This window comes from Geotrypetes seraphini, chromosome 1 (genome assembly GCF_902459505.1).
Source record: "Geotrypetes seraphini chromosome 1, aGeoSer1.1, whole genome shotgun sequence".
Taxonomy (NCBI): Eukaryota; Metazoa; Chordata; class Amphibia; order Gymnophiona; family Dermophiidae; genus Geotrypetes; species Geotrypetes seraphini.
Window position 1 is genome coordinate 70328943 of NC_047084.1, and position 23353 is coordinate 70352295.

General features: G+C 43.8%; 1 protein-coding gene across 1 annotated transcript in view; it reads right to left on the minus strand.

The window, feature by feature from the left end:
* SPEF2 (sperm flagellar 2) overlaps positions 1-23353 on the minus strand; it is a 544154-nt gene that overhangs the window by 128733 nt on the left and 392068 nt on the right. Inside the window, exons 21-22 of the mRNA XM_033932867.1 lie at positions 22638-22775; positions 10961-11121 (exon numbers count right to left, since the gene is read on the minus strand). Coding sequence (XP_033788758.1) covers positions 10961-11121; positions 22638-22775 — 299 coding nt within the window. The remainder of the gene's footprint in view (positions 1-10960; positions 11122-22637; positions 22776-23353) is intronic.

Genomic DNA, 23353 nt, shown 5'->3' on the forward strand with positions numbered 1-23353 from the left:
GAGGCTCCTTATCATGAGAGATGCACCACGTAGAAAATCTAGTCCATTTTTGGTGGTAGCATTGTCTAGTGGCAGGCTTTCTAGAAGCCTCTAAAATGTCTCTTACAGGTTGAGAAAACTGAAGAGGAGTTATGTTGAGAGATACCAAGCTGTCAGGTGTAGCGACTGCAGGTTGGGATGAAGTAGAGATCCTTGACTCTGTGTAAGCAGAGACGGAAAAACTGGTAGAAGGTATGGATCCATGCTGCTGAGTTGAAGTAGAAGGGAGTACCAAGGTTGTCTCAGCCACTGAGGAGCTATCAGAATCATGGTGGCACGATCGTTCTTCAACATGACGAGAGTCTTGAGAATGAGAAGGAATGGAGGGAATGCATACAGAAAAAGATTTGTCCATTCCAGTAGAAAAGCATCTGCCTCGAGGCGATGAGGAGAATATATCCTGGAGCAGAACTGAGGCAGTTTGTGGTTGTGGGAAGTTGCAAAGAGATTTATCTGAGGCGTTCTCCACTGTGAAAAAATGTGATGAAGAGTCGAGAAATTGAGTGTCCATTCGTGAGGTTGCAGAAGACAACTCAATTTGTCCGCCAAACAGTTTTTTGCCCCTTGGATGTAGACAGCTATGAGGAAGGTGTTGTGGAGGATTGCCCAGTCCCAAACCTTCAGAGCTTCTTGACAAAGGGAGGAAGATCCCGTCCCCCCCCTCTGTTTGTTGGCATAGTACATGGCAACTTGGTTGTCCATCCGAATGAGGACTACCTGGTCGTGAAGAAGATGTTGAAAAGCTTTGAGAGCATTGAAGATTACTCTGAGTTCCAACAGATTGATGTGACACTGATGATCCATATTGGTCCAGTGGCCTTGAGTACGGAGACTATTGAGATGAGCTCCGCAAGCGTAGGTCAAGAAATCTGTTGTGAGGACCTTCTGATGAGGGGGCGTTTGAAACAGCAAGCCTCTGGAGAGATTGGAAGAGAGCATCCACCAGCGGAGAGACTGTCTCAACGAAGGAGTGACTGTAATGTGTTGAGAGAGTGGTTCGCAAACCTGTGTCCACTGAGATGCCAGGGTCCACTGAGGAATTCTGAGGTGAAGTATGGCAAAAGGAGTCACATGCACTGTGGAGGCCATGTGACCTAGTAGTACCATCATGTGTCTCGCTGAGATTGAAGAACAGGAAGACACTGCATGACAGAGTTGAAGAAGAGCCTCCAAATATTGTTGCGGAAGGAATGCTCTGAGTTGGATAGTATCCAGAACAGCTCTGATGAACTGTAGATTCTGAGAGGGCTGAAGTTGGGATTTGGGAAAGTTGATTTCGAATCCCAAGCTTTGTAGGAACCACATAGTCTGTTGGGTCGCTACAATAACCCCTTGAGGTATGGAATCTTTGATGAGCCAGTCGTCCATGTAGGGGAAAACCTGAAGACCATGGTTCCTTAGAGCTGCTGCTACCACTACCAGGCACTTGGTGAACACTCTGGGAGATGAAGCCAGGCCAAAGGGTAGCACTCTGTATTGATAATGCAGATTCCCCACCCGAAATCTGAGGTACTGATGGGAGGTCGGATGAATGGGGTTGTGAGTATAAGCCTCCTTGAGATCCAGAGAATATAACCAATCGTTTTGATATAAAAGGGGGTAAAGGGATGCCAGGGATAACATGCAAAATTTTTCTTTGACAAAATTTGTTGAGAGCCCTGAGATCCAAAATAGGTCTCAGATCTCCTGTCTTCTTCAGAACTAGGAAGTAACAGGAGTAAAAACCCCTGCTCTGCTGTTCCAAGGGAACTTCCTTGATGGCACGGAGTTGAAGCAGAGCTTGAGCATCCTGAAGAAGAAAGGCGGTCTGGGATGGATTGGAAGGATACTCTATTGGAGGAAGCTCTGGTGGAACCTGAGTGAAAAGAAGAGAGTATCCTTCCTTGATTATTGACAGTATCCAGAGGTCAGATGCAATGTTCCCTCTAAGCTGAGCGCATGAGCGATCGCTCACTATTTTCAGTGGCGTCACTCTAACTTTTTCTCGTGTTGCTCAATCGAGCGCGGGCGGAGGTGAGAAGAAGCGTCGGCGGTGGTCTGCCCTGCTCGTGCAGGACCGGCGAGATCATCAACAATTTCCTGCCGGTCTGCGCAGGACCAGCAAGATCGATGAGCTGTAGTTCGCGCAGTCCGACAGTGTGCTCTCTTCCCTCCCAGCGGCTCTCCTTACTTACAAGCGCAGCGATTCAGGAAGGAAGCCTTGGGGCTTTTGCTGAGTCGCGGCCGTCTCTGATGATGCAACTTCTGCTTTCCTCAGAGGCGGTGCGACCCAACAAAGGACCCAAGGCTGCCTTCCTGCATTGCTGGGCTGGCAAGTAAGGAGAGTTGCTGGGAGGGGAGAAAGCCACTGTTAGAGGCTGGGAAGCTGCTGGGCATGATGAGAAAAAAAGGGACAGCTGCTACTGGGCCTGGAAAGGGATAAGGAGAGATGCAGCTGGGAGGGGAGGAGGGAAAGGAGTCTGGGAAGCTGCTGGGCAAGGGGAAAAAGGGACAGCTACTACTGGACCTGGAGAGGGATAAGGAGAGATGCTGCTGGGAGGGGAGGAGATAAAAAGGGAAGAGAAGAGAGTTACTAATGGACAGGGGGAAGAGGGAAGGGAGAAGAAAAAAGGAAGGAAACAGCTGGCAGGGAGATTAGAGAAGGGGAAGGGGAGAGACAGGAGATAGGAAGGGGGGGTCAGCAGAGAAACTGAGAGGGACAAAGATGTTAGATCTGGTGTAGGAGAGATAAAAATGAAGAGAGCAGTGAATCTGGAATGAATCATGTAAAAACGAGAGAGGGGCATAGGCTGGATGGAAAGGGGAGAGGGGCATAGAAAGAAGACAAATACCATATGGAAGGGGGAGAGGTCAGACAATAGATGGAAGGGGCAGATGCTGGATTGAAGAGACAGAGAAGGCAGACGCTGGAAGGAAGAGAGTGAAAAGAAGATGAAAGCAGAAACCAGAGACAACAAAAGGTAGAAACAAATAATTTTATTTCTATTTTGTGATTTGAATATATCAGATTTGAAATATATATCCTGCTAGAGCTGGTGTTAGACATAACTTGGGGACTGCAAAGTCCAGGCAGTGGCTTAGGGCTCTCTCTGATCAGGGGGGCAGTTGCCCTAGTTGCACTCCCCTAACCCTATTCCTGCTATGTGTGACTGCGGTATTCTGTTAGCATGATATTTCTGTGTAGCATTCTGTAATAATTTGGCTTATTCAGTTTTCTTGATAGTAGAGGGGATATATGTGAAGGGGAGGGGAGACAAGGGTTTTGTTGATCCTTGCTCTGTATTATTTGTATTTATAAAATGACAATTGTACAGAATATTGTTGCTTTTTATACTTTAATAAAATACATTCAGTATAAAATCATAACTGAGGCTTGTGCGGATGGGATCAGATGGTTTGCGAGGACCGAGCTCGCGGAGACAGGGCGGAAACGGGTTTTTGGAAAACTGAAAAGAATCAAAGAGAATATTTGTGAAGATTGAAGAACTGATGATATTACATAATTAAAAAAACTTTAAGTAAATTGTTTTTCTTCTAAGTTTTGCATATTTAACCCTCCCACAATCTCATGGGCACTCGTCCTCCGCGCCTGCTCATAAATTTGTGGAGTATGTAACTTGTCGCTCATGCATATTTTTTTCGCACACACCTCATCAATCCTTAGAGGGAACATTGGTCAGATGTAATGGTCTCCCATCGGTGGTAAAAATGATGGGGAGAAGGAAGGGCAGAGGCAGAACAATGGAGGTTTGAGACAGTCAAAAAGGCTGTGAAGTCTTAGGTGCAGCAGAAGGCTGAGGTTTCTGTTGCTTCTGTTGCTGTAGTTTCCATGGAGATGCTCAAGTGTAAGGAGCCGCCCTTGGAGTATAACGCCTCTGGAAAACCGGAGTAGGGCGTGAAGGTTTTGCAGGAGCTGACTTTGGCTTTGGTCTTACAATGGAAGCAAAAGATTTTTCATGTTCAGACAACTTCTTAGTGGCAGCCTCTATGGATTCATCAAAGAGGTCTTTGCCCTGACATGGAATGTTAGCCAGACGGTCCTGAAGATTAGGATCCATGTCAATGATGCAAAGCCAGGTCATGCGGCACATTGCTACAGAGAAAGCAGTGGCCCTAGCCGACAGCTCAAAGGCATCATAAGATGACTGGAGAAGATGCAATCTGTGTTGTGACAGAGTAGCAGTGACTTCTTGGAACTCGAAATGTCTATGTTGACCAAGGTTCTTCAGAAAACCTGGAAGAAGATCAATAAGGAACTTGAGATTAGTAACGAAGACTAAATTGTAATTGAAGACTTTGGAAGACATCATAGCATTTTGATATAGACGGCATCTAAATTTATCCATGGTCTTACCCTCCCTTCCAGGAGGAACTGTAGCATAGACCCTGGAAGGATGGGTTCTTTTCAAAGAGGACTCCACAAGGAGGGATTGGTGAGATAATTGTGAATTCTCAAACCCTTTCCAATGCAGAGTTCTATACCTCGAGTCCAATTTGCCTGGAACAGCAGGTATAGCACAAGGAGTCTCCAGACAACATTTGAAAGTTTGAGACAAAAGCTTGTTAAGAGGAAGCGTAAGTGACTCTGCAGGAGGTTGAGGTAGATGCATGACCTTGAGATACTCCTTAGAGTATTTAGAACCAGCATCTAACTGAATTTCCAGGTCATCAGCCATCTGACGAAGGAAGGACGAGAAAGACAGCTGATCCGCCAAGGCTTTGCCTCGTGAGGGACTCGATGACCTTGAGAACGAAGGTGAAGCCTCTCTGGAGAAGTGGCAATCCAAAGAATATGGAGACTTGGAGGAGGCAATGGAAGCAGTCGATTCCTCAGGGTCCAGAAGCGGTGACCTCAAGCGAGGAGTTGAGGGCCTTGAAGAGCTGAAAGGTCTGGAATGAGGCCTAGACGAAGAAGGCTGCTCTTTAGAAGAAGATCTACACCTCGATGGAAGTCTCGATGAAGGCCTCGATCGGCAACGAGAGTGGTGCCTGGAAGCAGGTCTCGAGGATCGAGGAGACCGCCCTATGTATAAAAACAGGCAATGCTGCTGGTGAATGGATAGGGCTAGAAGCTGTAGATTGAAACACAGTGGATTGGATCAGGGAATCTTGAAGCACTCCCAAAAGCTCTGCTCCTTGTATGGAGTGTGAGAAATCCTGTCGAGACACTCACAAAGAATCTACTCCTTGCTTAGAGTGTGTAGATGCCAGACCAGACACTCGCAAAGACTCTGCTCCTTGCATAGAGTGTGAAGCTTCAGCTCGAGGCACAGGCAGGGACTCGACCTAGCAGGAGAATGTTGATTGCCCAGGCTGAATTACAGGAGGCAGCGTCAAAGCAGAAGCATATTTGCTCAATAACTGAACAAACTGCTGCTCCAACATGGTCTAGAGAGAAGCCTGCAAAGGTGGATCCGCGTCTGAAACCGGACCACTTGCTGAGGCTAAAGGCTCCAAGTGGCAGTGGAGATGTACTTGGACTTGGAGGTCTTGGAAAGCTTGAGGATCACTGCAGGAACCTTCTGCTTAAGTATCTGATCTGAGGGGAGCTCAGGGGAAGATAAAGCAGATATACTCAAGGCTAAAGATGATCCAAATGAGGATGGTCTAATGAGGCTCGAGGTCGGAGTTATAGAAGTAGGAGGACCTTGGCTGGAAGGTGGGACCGAGGTAGCACTCAGGGCGAGGGTGTTACTGAAGAGTCTATGCTGAAGGGTTTTTCCACTAAAACTCGATGACGTTTAAGGGCTCGAGGTTGAAGAGTAGCACAGTGCTTGCACGACTTCGGATTATGGTCAGGCCCAAGGCATTTGAGGCACCAGCGGTGTGGGTCCATGAGAGAAATCGCACGCTGGCACTGGCTACACTTCTTGAAGCCCATGACTGGCCAGGACATAGGAAGGAAGATAGCCGCTGCGAAGTCGAAGCCCGCAGGCTGCGGCCGCGCGGCCTGGCCCACCAGTCAGTCAATGAAGAAAAATCAAAATGTCTTTTTTTTTTTAAAGGAAAAGAAAGAAAGTAACACAGCGATTCGCGACTAAAAGAACACAAACCGCGGTGAGAGAAGGCACGAAGCGAACGAAGTTCAATGCAGAGTGTCAAAGTACAGACTTCTCGGCTCCGCGGAAAACTGAGAACTGAGGAGACTTGCCCTGTGCTGGCCGGGAAGTCACTCGCGAAACTTCTACATTTCTACAAGCAAGTCTGCTTGCGAGGCTGTCCGCATCCGGGCTCCGTGGGGTTTCAATGGGGATGCCTAATCTCTCCTGCCGCGATTGCGATCCCTCCCCCCCGAATGACCGCAAATCAGCAGGAGGTATCCCAAGCCATCCTGCCGACACCCCCACCCCAACCCGCGATCGCGGCAGGAGGGATCCAAAGACCTCCTGCCGACACCCCTGAACCCCCGACAATACCAGCAGGAGGGATCCCAGGACCTCCTGCCGAAGACAGCCCCCCCCCGACAATACCGGCAGGAGGGAACCCAGGCCCTCCTGCTGAAGATGCAGCCCCCAAACCCCCCACCCCCCGACGACACCGGCAAGAGAGATCCCAGGCCCTCCTGCCGAAGACGGGTCCCCATCCCCCTGACAATACCGGCAGGAGGGAGCCCAGGCCCTCCTGACAAAGACGCAGCCCCCAAACTCCCCAACAACACCAGCAGAGGGGATCCCAGGCCCTCCTGCCGAAGACAGGAGTGCTTCCTAGGGATTGGAGAAGAGCAGATGTGGTCCCTATTCACAAAAGTGGTCGCAGAGATGAAGTGGGAAACTACAGGCCAGTAAGCCTCAATTCAGTTGTTGGAAAAATAATGGAAGTGTTGCTGAAAAGAAGGATAGTGAAATTCCTAGAATCTAATGGGTTACAGCAGGGGTGTCCAACCTTTTGGCTTCCCTGGGCCGCATTGGCTGAAAAAAATGTTTCTGGGGCCACACAAACATGCAAACGATGCAGCAAGACAGAGGAGGGAGCCAGCATGATGGTAAACACCCGGGGGCAGCAGAGGTAAACACTGCATTGCCCTCGACCGGGGCCACACAAAATACTTCACGGGCTAGGTTGGACAGCCTTGGGTTACAGGATCCGAGGCAACATGGTTTTACTAAAGGTAAATTGTGCCAAACGAACCTGATTTAATTTTTTCATTGGGTGACCAGAGAATTAAATCAAGGGCTGAAGTTAGGACCCAAAGTGGTGAACTTGATTAGAAACTGGTTGACGGACAGATGCCAGAGGGTGGTGGTTAATAGAAGTCGCTCGGAGGAAGGAAAGGTGAGTAGTGGAGTCCCTCAGGGTTCGGTGCTGGGGCCAATCCTGTTCAATATGTTTGTGAGTGACATTGCTGAAGGGTTAGAAGGAGAGGTTTGCCTTTTTGTGGATGATACCAAAATTTGTAACAGAGTAAACACCAAAGAGGGAGTGAAAACATGAAAAAGGATCTGCAAATGTTAGAGGAATGGTGTAATATCTGGCAACTAAAATTCAATGCAAAGACATGCAGAGTAATGCATTTGGGAATTAGTTATCGGAAGAAGCCTTATGTGCTGGGAGGTGAGAGGCTGATATGCACAGAAGGGGAGAGGGAACTTGGGGTGATAGTGTCTGAAGATCTAAAGCAAAGAAACAGTGTGACAAGGTGGTGGCTGTTGCAGAAGGCTGTATAGAGAGAGGCGTAACCAGTAGAAGAAAGAAGGTGTTGATGCCCCTGTACAGGTCGTTGGTGAGGCCCCACTTGGAGTATTGTGTTCAGTTTTGGAGACTGTATCTGGCAAAGGACATAAGACAACTTGAAGCTGTCCAGAGGAGGGCAACAAAAATGGTAGGAGGTTTGTGATTAAAGACGTATGAGAAGAGACTGGAAGTCTTAAATATGTATACCTTAAAGAAAGGAGGGACAGGGGAGATATGATTCAGACGTTCAAATATTTTAAAGTTATTAACATAGAACAAAATCTTTTTCCAGAGAAAGGAAAATGGTAAAATCAGAGGACATAATTTGAGGTTGAGGGGTGGTAGACTCAAGAGTAATGTAAGGAAATTCTTCTTTACGGAGAGGATGGTTGATGCCTGGAATGCACTCCCAAGGGAGGTGGTGGAGAGGAAAACGGTGAGAGAGTTCAAAAAGTGTGGGATGAACACAGAGGATCTCAAATCAGAAAATAATGGTATATATTGAAGTATTAAGGCCAGCACTGGGCAGACTTGCACGGACTGTGTCCGTATATGGCCATTTGGTTGAGGATGGGCTGGGGAGGGTTTTGAGGGCTGGGATGGTTTAGATGGGCTGGAGTGAGCTTTGACAGAGACTTCAGTAGATGGAACCTAAGCACAGTACCGGGCAGAGCTTTGGGTTCTGGCCCAGAAGTAGCTAAGAAAAAAGAAAATTTAAATTAAATCAGTAATTTAAAAGGGAGGGTAAGGTTGGACAGATTGGATGGACCATTCAGGTCTTTATCTGCCATCATTTACTAAGTTACTATATATGCACAAACTGTGGAACTTATCTGACGTTGGATCGCATGCGGGTTTTAATTCCAACATTCACACTTCAAATTTCCATCAGTCAATACCGCTCCTCCGGACACTGTTGATCTTTTTCTCAAATATTCAGCAAGCTATCAGCAACAGAGAACGTAACTATATATAATGCTTAGTGGTTAGAGCAGCTGCCTCAGCACCCCAAGGTTGTGAGTTCAATTTCCACTGCAGCTCCTTGCAATTCTGGGCAAGTCATTAAACACTTCATTGCTCCAGGTACAAAATAAATATCTGTCTAAAATATGTAAATCACTTTGATTGTAACCCTTTATCCTTCTTCACTTACTTATCAGATCAAGTAGAGTGCATTCCTAATGGCAGATGAAATTTAATATAGACAAATGTAAAGTGATGCACATTGGGAAGAATAATCTGAATTACAGTTAACGGATGTTAGAGTCCACCTTGGGGATAAGCGCCCAAGAAAAGGATCTGGGTATCATCGTAGATAATACAATGAAACCTTCCGCCCAATGTGCGGCGGTGGCCAAAAAATCAAACAGGATGCTAGGAATTATTAAAAAAGGGATGGTTTACAAGACTAAGAATGTTATAATGCCCCTGTATCACTCCATGGTACGACCTCATCTGGAGTATCGCGTTCAATTCTGGTCTCCATATCTCATGAAAGATATACGGCCTCTTTTCAAAACCGCACTAGCGGCTGCTGCACGGCAACAGCCCCAAAGCCCTTTAAATCTCTATGGGCTTCGAGGCCATTAGTGCAGCGCAGCCGCTAGCACGGCTTTGTAAAAGAGGCCGATAGTGGTGCTAGGAAAGGTTCAAAGAAGAGCGACAAAGATGGTAAAGGGGATGGAACTTCTCTCGTATGAGGAAAGACTAAAACGGTTAGGGATCTTCAGCTTGGAAAAGAAATGGCTGAGGGGAGATATGATTGAAGTCTACAAAATCCTGAGTGAAATTACAAAGACTAGGGGATACTTGATGAAGTTACAGGGAAATACTTTTAAAACCAATAGGAGGAGATTTTTTTCACTCAGAGAATAGTTAAGCTCTGGAACACGTTGCCAGAGGATGTGGTAAGAGCGGAGAGCGTAGCTGGTTTTAAGAAAGGTTTGGACAAGTTCCTGGAGGAAAAGTCCATAGTCTGTTAGTAAGAAAGACATGGGAGAAGCCACTGCTTGCCCTGTATCGGTAGCATGGAATATTGCTACACCTTGGGCCAGGTCTTAGTAACCTGGATTGACCACCGTGAAAATGGGCTACTGGGCTTGATGGACCATTGGTCTGACCCAGTAAGGCTATTCGTATGTTCTTATTGGCAGGCTACTTTGGGCAACAGTAACTCATCCTCACAATCTGATTGGTGATTTCTTTTTGTGGTTAGTACACCACTACAGAAAGGCAGTGGCCTTTCAGCCATAGTCAATAACACCTGGGTACAGCTGAATCCTAAACAATTTTCTCCTTTCTAGTGATGACTGCAGCATCATCTGGAATGGTGGTTGGCCACTCACCACCACTACAATTCTTTTTAAAGATTACATTTCTTATAATCTATAACCAACAATTTTCCATCTCTGGTACTGATAACATGTGAGAGTTTGGTGACAACATGATAAGCTCCTTTCGAATATGCTTAAAAGAAGGGTCTCTCCTACACTAGGGAGACAGGAGATGTGTGTGCTTAAATCAGTTGACATTTGAATTTCTATATGTCACCTACTGATCTCCTCATGTTGTGCCATGGACGGGCCACCTATGTCATTTGAATCTGAGAGTTCCACCCTATTTTCCATTCATCTGGTACTGACTTTAAAAATGGACTCATGAAGGAGTTTAGGGGATCTAGGACAATTCAGCACAGCCAGTTCAGAATAGCCATTTCAGCATGGCCAGTTCAGCACGGCTGTTTCAGCCAGCCCGGTTCAGCATGGCCATTTAACCGCAACTGTTTCATCGCAGAAAGGGCTATGCTGAACTGGCTGCACTGAAAGGACCATGCTGAACTGACCATGCTGAATCGTCCCATTCCCCAGTAACCACTGGGGGAAGTGTGTGTGGGCCATATGTTCAGCTCTCCAGTGGTCATCTGGTCAGTTTGGGTACCTTTTTTGGCCCTTTTAAAACAGGTCTAACTCTGAACGTCTAAATGACTCCCTGGATATCCCTGCAAGATGTCCAGGTGATAAGCCCACCCAAATCCCACCCCAAACACACCTCTCACATACCCCCTTAATACTGAGGCATACTGAGGGTGAATGCCCTGCAAGTCATCTATAAACTTAGTTCCAAAAATCAGCACTTTGACGTTTTGGCAATTAATACGGCTAAGTGCCACTTTATGCCATTTTTGGACATTTTTCTCTTTTGAAAATGAGTCCCATTGTATCATACAATAAGTATATGAGTTTCAATTAACCTTTTTGGCTTGTCAAAATCTTTAGTTGGATCTCCATTAATGATGTCTAACAATGATATTCGAGCAAACTCACGACTTCCATCAGACAGAATAACACCTTCCATCCCTTGATAGTAATCACGAAGAAGTCTCACTGTATCTTGAAAACGATCCACTTCCACCTTTAAAATAAAAGGCAAATAGATTTATAAATCAAATTTAAATACATTTTGTCTCCTTTGAGAGATTAAACTATTTACATGAATTTACCAAGCGAAAGAAGACTGAAAATGCACATGGGCAAATCACTAAATATACTAACAAACAATCTGGTACTCGGTAAGATAAGCTACAACACAGTCCAAACATATGAACTGCAAGACAAATAAGGTCCCAGAAACATTGATATTACAAACATAGACACATAGGAAAATGAAAGCAGATAAAGTCATATGGTCTATTCAGTCTGCCATTTACTATCCCTTCTTCTCCCTTAGAGATCCTACGATTTGAATTTGTTCCAAACTTTCTTGAATTCAGATATAGTTTTCATCTCTACCATTTCCATTGGGAGGATGTTCCATGAATTCTCCACCCATTCCATGAAGAAGTAATTCCTCAGTAATTCCATGGATTCACTAGAGGTAGGTCTTGTCAGACAAATCTGATCAATTTCTTTGACTGGGTGACCAGCGAATTGGATAGAGGATGTGCACTAGATGTGGTGTATTTAGATTTTAGCAAAGCCTTTGACAGTGTTCCATACAGACGTCTAATAAATAAACTGAGTGCCCTCGGGATGGGTCCGAAAGTGACGGGCTGGGTCAAGAACTGGTTGAGTGGAAGGCAACAGAGGGTAGTGATCAATGGAGATCAATCTTTGGAAAGGGATGTTACCAGTGGTATGCCTCAAGGTTCTGTTCTGGGGCCTGTTCTGTTCTTTTTAACATTTTTATAAACGATATTGCTGAAGGGTTGTCAGGTAAGATTTGCCTCTGTGCGGATGACATCAAAATTTACAATAGAGTAGGCTGGATGGTATGAATAAAATGAAGAAAGACCTGGCGAAGCTTGAAGAATGGTCTGAAATTTGTCAGCTAAAATTTAATGCTAAGAAATGGAAGGTCATGCATTTGGGCTGCAAAAACCCGAGGAAACAGTACAGTTTAGGGGGTGAAGAACTTATGGGCATGACAGAAGAACGGGACTTGGGTGTGATTGTATGTGATGATCTTAAAGTGGCCAAACAGGATGAAAAGGTGACGATGAAAGCTAGAAGGATGCTAGGTTGCATAGGAAGAGGTATGGCCAGTAGGAAAAAGGAGGTATTGATGCCTCTGTATAAGTGAGACCTCATTTAGAATATTGTGTACAATTCTGGAGGCCGCACCTTCAAAAATATATAAAAAGGATGGAGTCGGTCCAGAGGAAGGCTACTAAAATGGTATGGGATCTTCATCGTAAGGCATATGGGGACAGACTTAAAGATCTCAATCTGTATACTTTGGAGGAAAAGCGGGAGAGGGGAGATATGATAGAGACTTTTAAATACCTATGTAATCAGGGCAGGATAAAGCATAGGCAAACTAGGCATGGGCCTAGGGTCCTAATATTTAGGAGGGGCCCTCTCAACATAAGAACATAAGCAATGCCTCTGCTTGGTCAGGCCTGAGGTCCATCTTACCCAGAGACCACTCATGCGGCGGCCCAACAGGTCCAGGACCTGTGCATTAATCCTCTATTTATACCCTTCTATTCCCTTTTCCAGCAAGAAATTGTCCAATCCTTTCTTAAATCCCAGTACTATACTCTGCCTTATAACGTCCTCTGGAAGCGCATTCAAGGTGTCTACCACACATTGGGTAAAGAAGAACTTCCTGACATTTGTATTGAATCTGTCCCCTTTCAGCTTTTCCGAATGCCCTCTTGTTCTTTTATTTTTTGAAAGTTTGAAGAACCTGTCCCTCTCTACTCTCTCTATGCCCCTCATGATCTTATAAGTCTCTATCATATCCCCTCTAAGTCTCCTCTTCTCCAGGGAAAAGAGACCCAGTTTCTCCAATCTCTCAGTGTATGATAGGTTTTCCATCCCTTTTATCAGACGTGTCGCTCTTCTCTGAACCCTCTCGAGTAACGCCATATCCTTCTTAAGGTACGGCGACCAAAACTGGACGCAGTATTCCAGGTGTGGGCACACCATCGCCCGATACAGCGGCAGGATAACTTCTTTTGTCTTCGTTGTAATACCCTTCTTGATTATACCTAGCATTCTATTCGCTCTCTTAGCGGTCGCTGCGCACTGTGCCGTCGGCTTCATTGACGTGTCCACCATTACCCCCAAGTCCCTTTCTTGGGTACTCTCATTCAATAACATCCCTCCCATCGTTTAGTTGTACCTCGGGTTTCTGCTTCCCACATGCATTACTTTACATTTCTCAATGTTGAATTTCATTTGCCATTTTGTCGCCCATTCCCCTAGTTTGTTCAAGTCTCTTTGCAGTTCCTCACAGTCCTCTTTAGTCCGAGCTCCCCTAAATAGTTTGGTGTTGTCTGCAAATTTTATTATCTCACACTGCGTCCCTGTTTCTAGATCATTTATGAATATATTAAATAGCAGCGGCCTGAGCACTGAGCCCTGCAGAACACCACTCGTGACCCTTCTCCAGTCCGAGTAGTGGCCTTTCACCCCTACCTTCTGTTTCCTACCCGCCAAACAGTTTCTGATCCATCTATGTATGTCTCCGTGTGTAAGTCGAAGCAGAGTTTTGCCCTGGTACATTAGCTGCTTCCACAGAGAAGAGAATCGGGAGGGCGCAGAGCCATTGTTCACCACAGAGGTCTGTCTATTCTTCCTCACTCCCTATGTGCTGCCTTCTAGTCAGCAGGAGGAGCCAGCGAGCAGGGCCTGTTATCTGCTGTTTCCTCCTCTGCCAGTTTTCCTCTGTAGTCAGAATCATTCAAGGCTCCATTTGTGGGAGCTTTAAAATATATTTAAATTACAATGAGGGGCCCCACCAAACCTATTTGCCTAGGGTCCAACAAAGATTTAATCCTGCCCTATACGTAATCTAAATATGTATGAGTCGAGTCTCTTTCATTTGAAAAGAAACTGCAATGAGAGGGCATAGGGTGAAGCTAAGAGGTGATAGGCTCCGGAGTAATCTAAGGAAATACTTTTTTACAGAAAGGGTGGTAGATGCATGGAATAGTCTCCCAGAAGAGGTGGTGGAGATAGAGCCTGTGTCTGAAATCAAAAGGGCCTGGGATAGGCGCGTGAGATCTCTTGGAGAGAGAAATAGATAATGGTTACTGCGGATGGGCCATTTGGCCTTTATCTGCCATCATGTTTCTATGTTACTTCTCAGTCTGTCCTCTTTCACCTTCATTTTATTCCCTTTCATTCCAGAGCTTCCTTGCAATTGAAAGAGACTTGCCTCCTGTGCATTTATTCCACGTAAATTTTTAAATGTCTCTATCATGTCTCTCCTCTTCCACCTTTCTTTGAAAGTATACAAACTGAGATCTTTAAGTCTGTCAGTATCTACACAATACTAGGAACAGGCAAAAACATCAATATATCAATGCACAGCACCTAAATTTCACTAGAATTAAAGCTTAAAGACTCAAAAATTTATATGCAGTGCTACAAGTACTAAAAGTAGATGTGCATAGGGAAAAAAAGCCTCATGGCACAGTTCAAAACAACAGTTTTCTCAAACCACTTAAGGCCCTGATTCTGTAAGTGGCACCTACAAAATGGGTACCTATTGCATATGAATTACTGACAGGTGCCCAGAGACCTTTCTGAATAACGGTCAGTGACACATAGTGATACCGAAGTCTGGTGCCATCACTAAACAGCTTCACTTTGCACCATTAGCCGCCAAGGACCTAGGTACCAGTCCCAGAGGCCGCAGCTATTTTTTTTGTAACAAGGGTTCAATTGGGTTTTAATGGTGTGACCAATTATCATGCCACTTAAACTCAATTAAACCAATTAAGTTTAGGTGATGGTAGGTATTTTGGCAGTTTTTGTAAAATCTGACCCTTAGTGCCTCCTCATTGGCATAAACTTCCTCACCCCCCCTGTGTTTTATTTTCATCCTCAATCCACATTCTAAATCATCCTTAAGTTGAAATAAATATTGTCAGTCACTTATCTGTATTCAAAGTTTGCATTTGATTGAAGCAAACCAGTGGCCAGTGTTTCGCTTACTCAAGCTGCTTCAAGGCAAACATGGAGTGACACACATGTGTTAGCTGAATCAATCAAATGCAAACTCTGGTAAAATTTATGATCTTTAGGTCTGCCCACATATGCTTTAAGATGACCACTGACCATTTCGGTAGCTGGTCTCTAGACTGACTCCATCCTGCTTATATCTTTTTTAAGGTGTGGTCTCCAGAATTGTGCAGAATATTCTAAATGATGCCCCTGTATAAGATTTTTGTGAGACCTCATCACTTCCTTTATTCTATTGGCCATTCCTCTCCCTATGCACCCAAGCATTCGTCTAGCTTTAGCCGTTACCTTTATACCTGTTTGCCCATCTTAAGACCTTTACATATAATCAAACCCGAGTCCCACTCCTCTTTCATGCACAAAAGTTCTTCAACCCCTAAACTGTACCGTTCCTTTAGATTTTTGCAGCCCAAATACATGATCCTGCATTTTTTTGCATTAAATCTTAGATGTCAAATTACGGATCATTCTTCAAGCTTTGCTAGGTCATTCCTCATGTTATCCACACCATCAGGGGTATCTATCTTATCACAGATTTTGGTATCATCTGCAAAGAGATAAACCTTACCAGACAGATGCAGTATAAAGGAGACTGAAGAGTGAAATCTTGTGGATTAAAAGAGAGAAAATTAAATGGGAGCAAACTGAGAGGTAAAAATAAAGATAGATATAGGAAAGAAAATGAAGACAATGTGGAGGGAGAAAAGAAGTATCAGATGGCCTGAAGAACCTGGAAAGAAAGTTACGAGAAGACAGAGACCAACATATTTATAAAAATAAAATGGCCAAAGGTACAGTTTAGGTACAGTAAAATGGCCAACGGTAGAAAAATATTTTCAATTTAGTAATTTCACGCACGGACCCCACCCTCTCTCCCTACCTACCTATGGCCAAATCTATCTCCCTCCCTCCCCCTTATCTTCATGGCACTTTTGTAAAAAACTTACTGAAGCCGGCGAAGCCTGCCTGCCTGCAGTCACATGTGTGTGGGCGGAAGCTTCTCCTCTGACGCAACTGGAAGATGCGTCAGAGAAGCTTCCACCCGCCACCCTAAGGCTACTGGGCCAATTCCAGTTGGCCCAGGCGCCTCAGGCCCCACCTTTGGGCAGGGTTTGAGGCGCCTGGGCCAATCAGGCCCTAAGGCCCGCCATTCGACGGATGGCGGGCCTGCCGGATGGACGGGCTTTATTTCAAAGGCTCATCTTGCCTCAACTAGAAATTGTGCATTTTAAAAATTTAGTCCCAATATTGTGGAATAGTTTATCTGTGGAATTGAGGAAGGAAGAATCATTTCAAAAAATTAAAAGACAATTAAAGGCTTATTTTTTCCAGTTAGCCTTTTTAGATGGATGAGACGGAACTGGGACTGCAGTCTGCATTTATATATGCATTTATATATTTTTAAAGTAAAATGTCTTAAATTGGTATTAATAGTTTTTTATTTTTTTATGTATTAGAAATTTTATTTTTCTTCTTTGTGCTTTTTATTTCCTATTTAAAATGGAGTTCTTTCTATATATTTTTGGAAAGTTATATTGTGAACTGCTTTGATCCTTTCTTGGCTGTACAGCGGTATATAAAGATTTTAATAAACAAACATTTTGGTTGGGCTGAGAACTTTTCAGCACCCCCTTGTATGTATTACATTTTTCTGTGACATATATTTGAGCATCATAATATTATATAAGAAGATTATAGTTCTTCATAAATAACAGCAAAAAGAGAGAAATGTTTAGTGAGGTAAAACAGCTTATTTTAAAACTGTTTAAAGAAGAAACCATATGATTTTGCATGGTTTATATCTTTAATCTTTAAGTTAAGCCACCAAAATTTGCACCTGTCAGTTTTGATTTATTAGACCAGTACTATTAATATGAGACAGTAACTGACAAAACAATGGTATATATTCATGGGAACATGCACAAAACCACATTCACAATACATGGTAGAGAAATCTCACAAGATGATGCCTTTTTTACCCAACAGGTCCAAAACAGGCACACAGGCAACAAGATGCAGAGACCTCAAGAAAAAGAAAAGTAAAAGTCTGACAGAATTTGCTTAGAGTCTAATTATTTAGCCTGAATATATTAACTGCTCAATTATTTATTTGTATTTATGAGACATCTGCTCCAGGAAAAGTTCTCAGCCCAACCAAGCAGAGAATGACGTGGATATGATCTGAAACAATGTCAAAACACAGAATTTCATTTCTGCAAATTGGCACTTAACAAAATAAGATAACACTCTTTTCAGCACAAAGTAAAGCTGAGCACTTTCCCCCTTGGAATCAAAAAGCCACAAAGCAACTAGGATGCTAGGAATTATTAAAAAAGGGATGGTTAACAAGACTAAGACTGTTATAATGCCCCTGTATTGCTCCATGGTGCGACCTCATCTGGAGTATTGCGTTCAATTCTGGTCTCCTTATCTCAAGAAAGATATAGGGCTCCTTTTACTAAAATGCGATAGTGTATTTTAGCGCACGCTAAACCCACGCTATGTGGCTAGAACTAACGCTAGCTCAATGCTGGTGATAGTGTCTAGTGCATGTGGCATTTTAGTGCGCTCTATTCCGCGCGTTAATGCCCTAACGCAGCTTAGTAAAAGGAGCCCATAGTGGCGCTAGAAAAGGTTCAAAGAAGAGCGACCAAGATGGTAAAGGGGATGGAACTTCTCTCGTGTGAGGAAAGACTAAAACAGTTAGGGCTCTTCAGCTTGGAAAAGAGACGGCTGAGGGGAGATATGATTGAAGTCTATAAAATCCTGAGTGGAGTAGAACGGTGGACAAGTGGATTGATTTTTCATTCCGTCAAAAATTACAAAGACTAGGGGACATTCGATGAAGTTACAGGCAAATACTTTTAAAACCAATAGGAGGAAATTTTTTTTCACTCAGAGAATAGTTAAGCTCTGGAACGCATTGCCAGAGGATGTGGTAACAGCGGATAGCGTGGTTGGTTTTAAAAAAGGTTTGGACAAGTTCCTGAAAGAAAAGTCCATAGTTTGTTATTGAGGAAAGACATGGGGGAAGCCATTGCTTGCCCTATATTGGTAGCATGGAATATTGCTACTCCTTGGGTTTTAGCCAGGTACTAGTGACCTGGATTGGCCACTGTGAGAATGAGGCTATTCTTATGTTCTTTTGAACATTTAGAACTTTGTTTCAGCACATCATTGCTTTTTAAAAGGAAAATTTTAGTTGTATTACATACCAAATATACCTCCCCCCCCCTTTTATGAAGCCACATTAGGCTTTTTATTGCCTACCACAGTGGTAAAAGCTCCGACACTCATACCGTCGCAGCCGGTGATAAAAAAAAGTCTAACGTGGCTTCATAAAAGGGGGGTCATAGTTCTGACTTCTATATCATACTGTATATAGATAGTAAATGATAAAAAATATATGGGGTGGAGGGCCAAGACAATTTATTCTAGCAGAATTAATGGCATAATAAAGGTCAGGGAAGAAATATTCCACAGAGTAGCACTGGGTTGCTCTTCAATGAAAGCTCTTGACAAAATATTCAAAGGTGAGAAAATAACAAAGATCAGACTTGTCCATGCACTCATTTTTTCAGTGGTCAATTATGGATGCGAAAGCTGGACACTACGGAAACAAGACAAAAGAAGATTGACTCATTTGAGCTTTGGTGCTGGAGAAGGATTTTATGCATGCCGTGGACCACCAGAAGAATTAACAAATTGATTCTGGAAGAGATCAAATTGGCTATGTCACTTGAAGCCCAAATGATGAAGTTACAACTGTCTTATTTTGGTCACACTGTGAGAAGAGAGATCATTAGAAAAGGACATTGTTTGGGAAGATCGAAGGAACCAGGCAAAGAGAGTGATCTGAAAACAACCATGTAATGGATGCCTTAGCATTTAGCGCACGCTAAATCAGTTAGCAACTTAATAAAAGGACCCCTAAATGACTCTGATGCCTGGGGCCAATATCTGTATTTTCTTTCTCTTCTACCCCCCAGACACTCCATCCAAGCTGACAGAATGAGAATACAGCTTTTGGTGCAACAGTACAAGTACTTCTTTTTATTATACTCTTCCTATCCATGACATCTCTCCAATTTATAGCTCAGAACAGCTGTTTGGCCTGCATAGCTCCAAACAGATTTCTATGGTACAAATGATTCAGTTTTAAGCAAAGACAGGAAAGATGCTGACAACAGGAAAGGTGGGATAGGTTACAGAGTACCCTTGGAGGTGGAATCACCAGCCCACTGCTGAACCCACAGCATTTGGCGTGCAGAAATAGAATACACGGACACCTTGGCAAGCACCTTCAAAAAGTCATACAGGGCATCTGCCATATAATCTGTCCCAGCCATCAGGAGCTGAGTAGGAGGCTCCATCACATCTGTCTCCAGCATACACAGCTGGGAGAGGCAGATGCGTGCCACAAAGGACGTTGCCACACCTGCTTTAATGCCTAAATTCGCTGTCTCAAAAATCTTCCTGAGGACCACATCCACATGGCTGCCATGCATATCCTTTAACACCACTTCCCCATCACAGGGAAGAGAGGTTCACCTAGTCACCTGAGCCAACAAGGAATCCACCTTGGGCTGTGCCAGAAACTGCTGGCACTCTGGCGCATAGGATACAAACAGGATATAGGCCTTGCATTTCTCAAAGGGCCTTCTGGAGAGTCAGACTACTCAGAGACCATAAAACTCATATCCGAATGCCAAGGAAAAGTTGCAGATTGAGAGCACACACTGCTGAGTGGCCAAGTTCAATTCCTGCAAAGATTCTGTAATCAGGTCAGGCAAAGCCGCAAATTTAAATAAGCACAGCACAAACGAATCATCCCCAGGATCCGAAACCCTAAGGGATCTGTGGATCCAGTACCCAAGTCCAGATCTCCTAATATGGGACTGGCTGCACTATCAAATAAAGGATCAGAGAGGTCAGGATCAACTACTGGATCCCTCAGAACAGGAGTTGAAACCTGAACTGACGGAGCGGGAGGATGAGGGGAGATTCACAATGTCACCCCGCCGCCCAAAGACGTCGATGGAGGAGGCTGAGAACTTCGAGCCACAGAACTTCTGGCCTGAAATTCGAACCACAAAAATCTCATGAAATCAGAAAAAAATGTCAGGTCCCTGGGGCATAAAGTCATTCTTAGATGACTGAGACTTGCGTTTCTTAGGCTGCAGAGGGGGGATCGGCATGGCAGGAGAGAGTGGGCATCCCTACTGCCGTTTCACTGCTGTGGGGGTGTTCGGTCCCTGGTGCCGGTTCATCGAGTGGATGTCTCAGCGAACCGGTTTGTTGGAGGGCGTCATCAGCAGGAGGGGGTCCTTTTTCTTCTTCTTCTTCTTTTTTTTTTTTTTTAATTAAATGAGACAGATATTGTGTGTATTTAACACACCCACATCTGTGGCCATTAAAAAAAAAGGTTTCCTGCCCCAAACTGCTGAGTGGCAGGAGGCTTCCCCTGCCGTCTCTGCACATGTGTGAGAGTTGCTTTCACAGCAATGAATTGGACAGGAGAGACCGGGTATTATGATGAACCTCCACACAAATTATTTGTATGCAAACCTTTTTGTGCATCAATAACTCTTTTAGAATTGGCCAAAAATCGGATTGGAGTGGACCCACGCGGTCTTACAGATCCTGTTTAGTGCATCTAGGCCTTGGATGTTTTGACTAGTAAGATGTCCAAATGGCAGTTAATGCTTTCTTTTGGACGTCTATCTTTGTTTGAAAATGAGCCTTAGTATGCACCCTAATAGGGAAGGAGACTGATGTATCAGGCAGAGCAAATCAGGGCAGTAGCAGGCCGCGAAGCAGCGTGTTTACAGTGCTGCAGCCTCTGCTGGACTAAGGACGTTTGTCGGGAACTGTCACGCCGCTGGAGCCGGGAGGCGACGGAGAGGGCAGGGGGTTGCTAGTGGCCGGCAGCTGGCGCTCCGAGGCCAGACCGTAAGCCGCGCATGCACACTTCCTAGCTACAGCTCACGGAAAACGGACGCATGCATAGGAAGTGCGCATGCGCGGCTTACCGTTTTATTATATTAGATTTAACAGGCAACTGATTACTGCATAAAGAGAGGCCTGACTTTTTATGCTGTCCTATTGATGCAGTTAAACTGATCGGTTAAGTGCTGGCCAAGTGCTAATTCCACCCCCCAGAATGCCCCCAAAATAGCTGGACTAACTTTTTTAAAATATTATTAATAGATGATATTCTTACATGAAAACAATATAATAAAGGGAGGAGAAAAAGGTTCAAAAAATTTTAAAAAATAATTGATAAAATCATAACAATATATATGTTATATGACTTTATAAGAAAAATAATTATAATTATATGATATATAAAATCATAAGAAAAATAAGATAAGAAATGTTATGTATAAAATACATTATAGAAATATCAAGTGTATTGTTAAGATAATTGTATGTAAATTTATGACACTTGTTGTTAAATGAAAAAATCAATAAAATTCAATACACTAAGTACAAAGGGGGAGAGTATTAAAATAAGTGCCAGACTGGGCATGGGGGACAGCTTATGGGGCCAGGAACAGAGGAGAGAGAGAGATGGTAGGTAGTGGTCTGAAGGAAGAGAAGCTGGATCTGGGGAAAGAGATACTTGAAGGGAGGACTATTGGGGAGAGATGGTGGACCTGGGGAAGGGAAGTTGGACCTAGGGATGGAAGGGAGGGAGAAATGTTAGGTCTGGGGGTGGAAAGGGGAGAGAGATGCAGCATCTGTTTTTTTCCCTCCATCTTATTGTTCAGCATCAAGGGGGGAAGGAAGAACAACAGAAAATGGAGGAAAGAAGAATCCATGGGAGGGCAGAGAGCTGGGATAAGAAGATGCTAGGGGATGAAGAGAAAGGGACAGGGAGATATAGCCTGACCAGTGGAGAGAGGGAGGGGTATTCTGAAAGTGGTGTGCCATTTGTATGAGGTCAAAAGGGAGATGACAAGATGAATGAGAGTATGGAGAAAAACAGAAAGAAACACAGACATATATTCTACCGCCAGCGGGAGGAAGGGAGACAGAAAGAAAAGAAGAAAGACACAGGGACAGGGAGAGACACAGAAAGACAGACAGAAAAAGGGGGCCAGGGACAGAGACAGACAGAAAGAAAGACAGCAGGACAGAGAGAGAGAGACGGAAATAAAGACAGACAGACAGACATATATTCTAGCACCCATTAATGTAACGGGATAAAATACTAGTATTGGGTATAAGCCTTAATAAAAGAAGCATGTTCTTGAACTTTCAACATAGGCATCTTGTCTTAAAATCCCATCCAATGTTTGTATATTTTGTGGCTGCTACTTTTCGAAAGAAAAGAACAAGTGTGCAAAAAAAAAAAAGTTTTAAATGAAGGCAAGAGGAAATTGCAGGGTCCTAATAGTAAATAGAAACTTGGAATAATGATTTTGTCCTTGCAGGGTCATTTAGTCATACCTGCATCAGAGTAAAGTAGTCATTTACTAAGATTCCAATGTGATCTTGCAACCAACTATCATTGATGATATCTTCACGCTCCAGTTCAGCTTCCTCTTTTCTGTTATCACTGATATTCCAAAGGCGATCTCGTAAGTCCTAAAAACAAAATAGGAACCATAAAACATTTCATTATTTATATATTTATTTATTAGATTTATTAGCTACTTTTCTGAAGAGATTTACATAAAGTGGTCTACAGTAGTTATTGCTGGTCATAGGCAGTTTGAATTGCAATAATAGTATAACTATTAAAAAAAAAACCCTGACTAAATGTTAGCAAAAAACACAATTAGTACATGAGGTAAACTTAGTTATAGACAAATTAAATTATAGTAATAGCAATAACATGAAACAATGTCAGTACTGTACACATTAAAATAGCAATTAGGACACTCATAACAAATATGATACTCACAATATTGGCACTGTAACAGGTGGTACCCGAGGACAGCAGGCAAATATTCTCACATGTCTAATCCCTAATCTAATCTTCCATTTGTGCGTTGCACATACCTATACAGGCTCAAAGCGACATATCAAGGAGGAAGAGGGTGACATCATCCATGGAGCCTGATACAGATAGTGTAAACTAAACTAAACTAAAACTTAACCTTATATACCAGGTCTTCAACCAAAGGAAGCTTGACGCGGTTAACAATAAATTAAAAAAATAA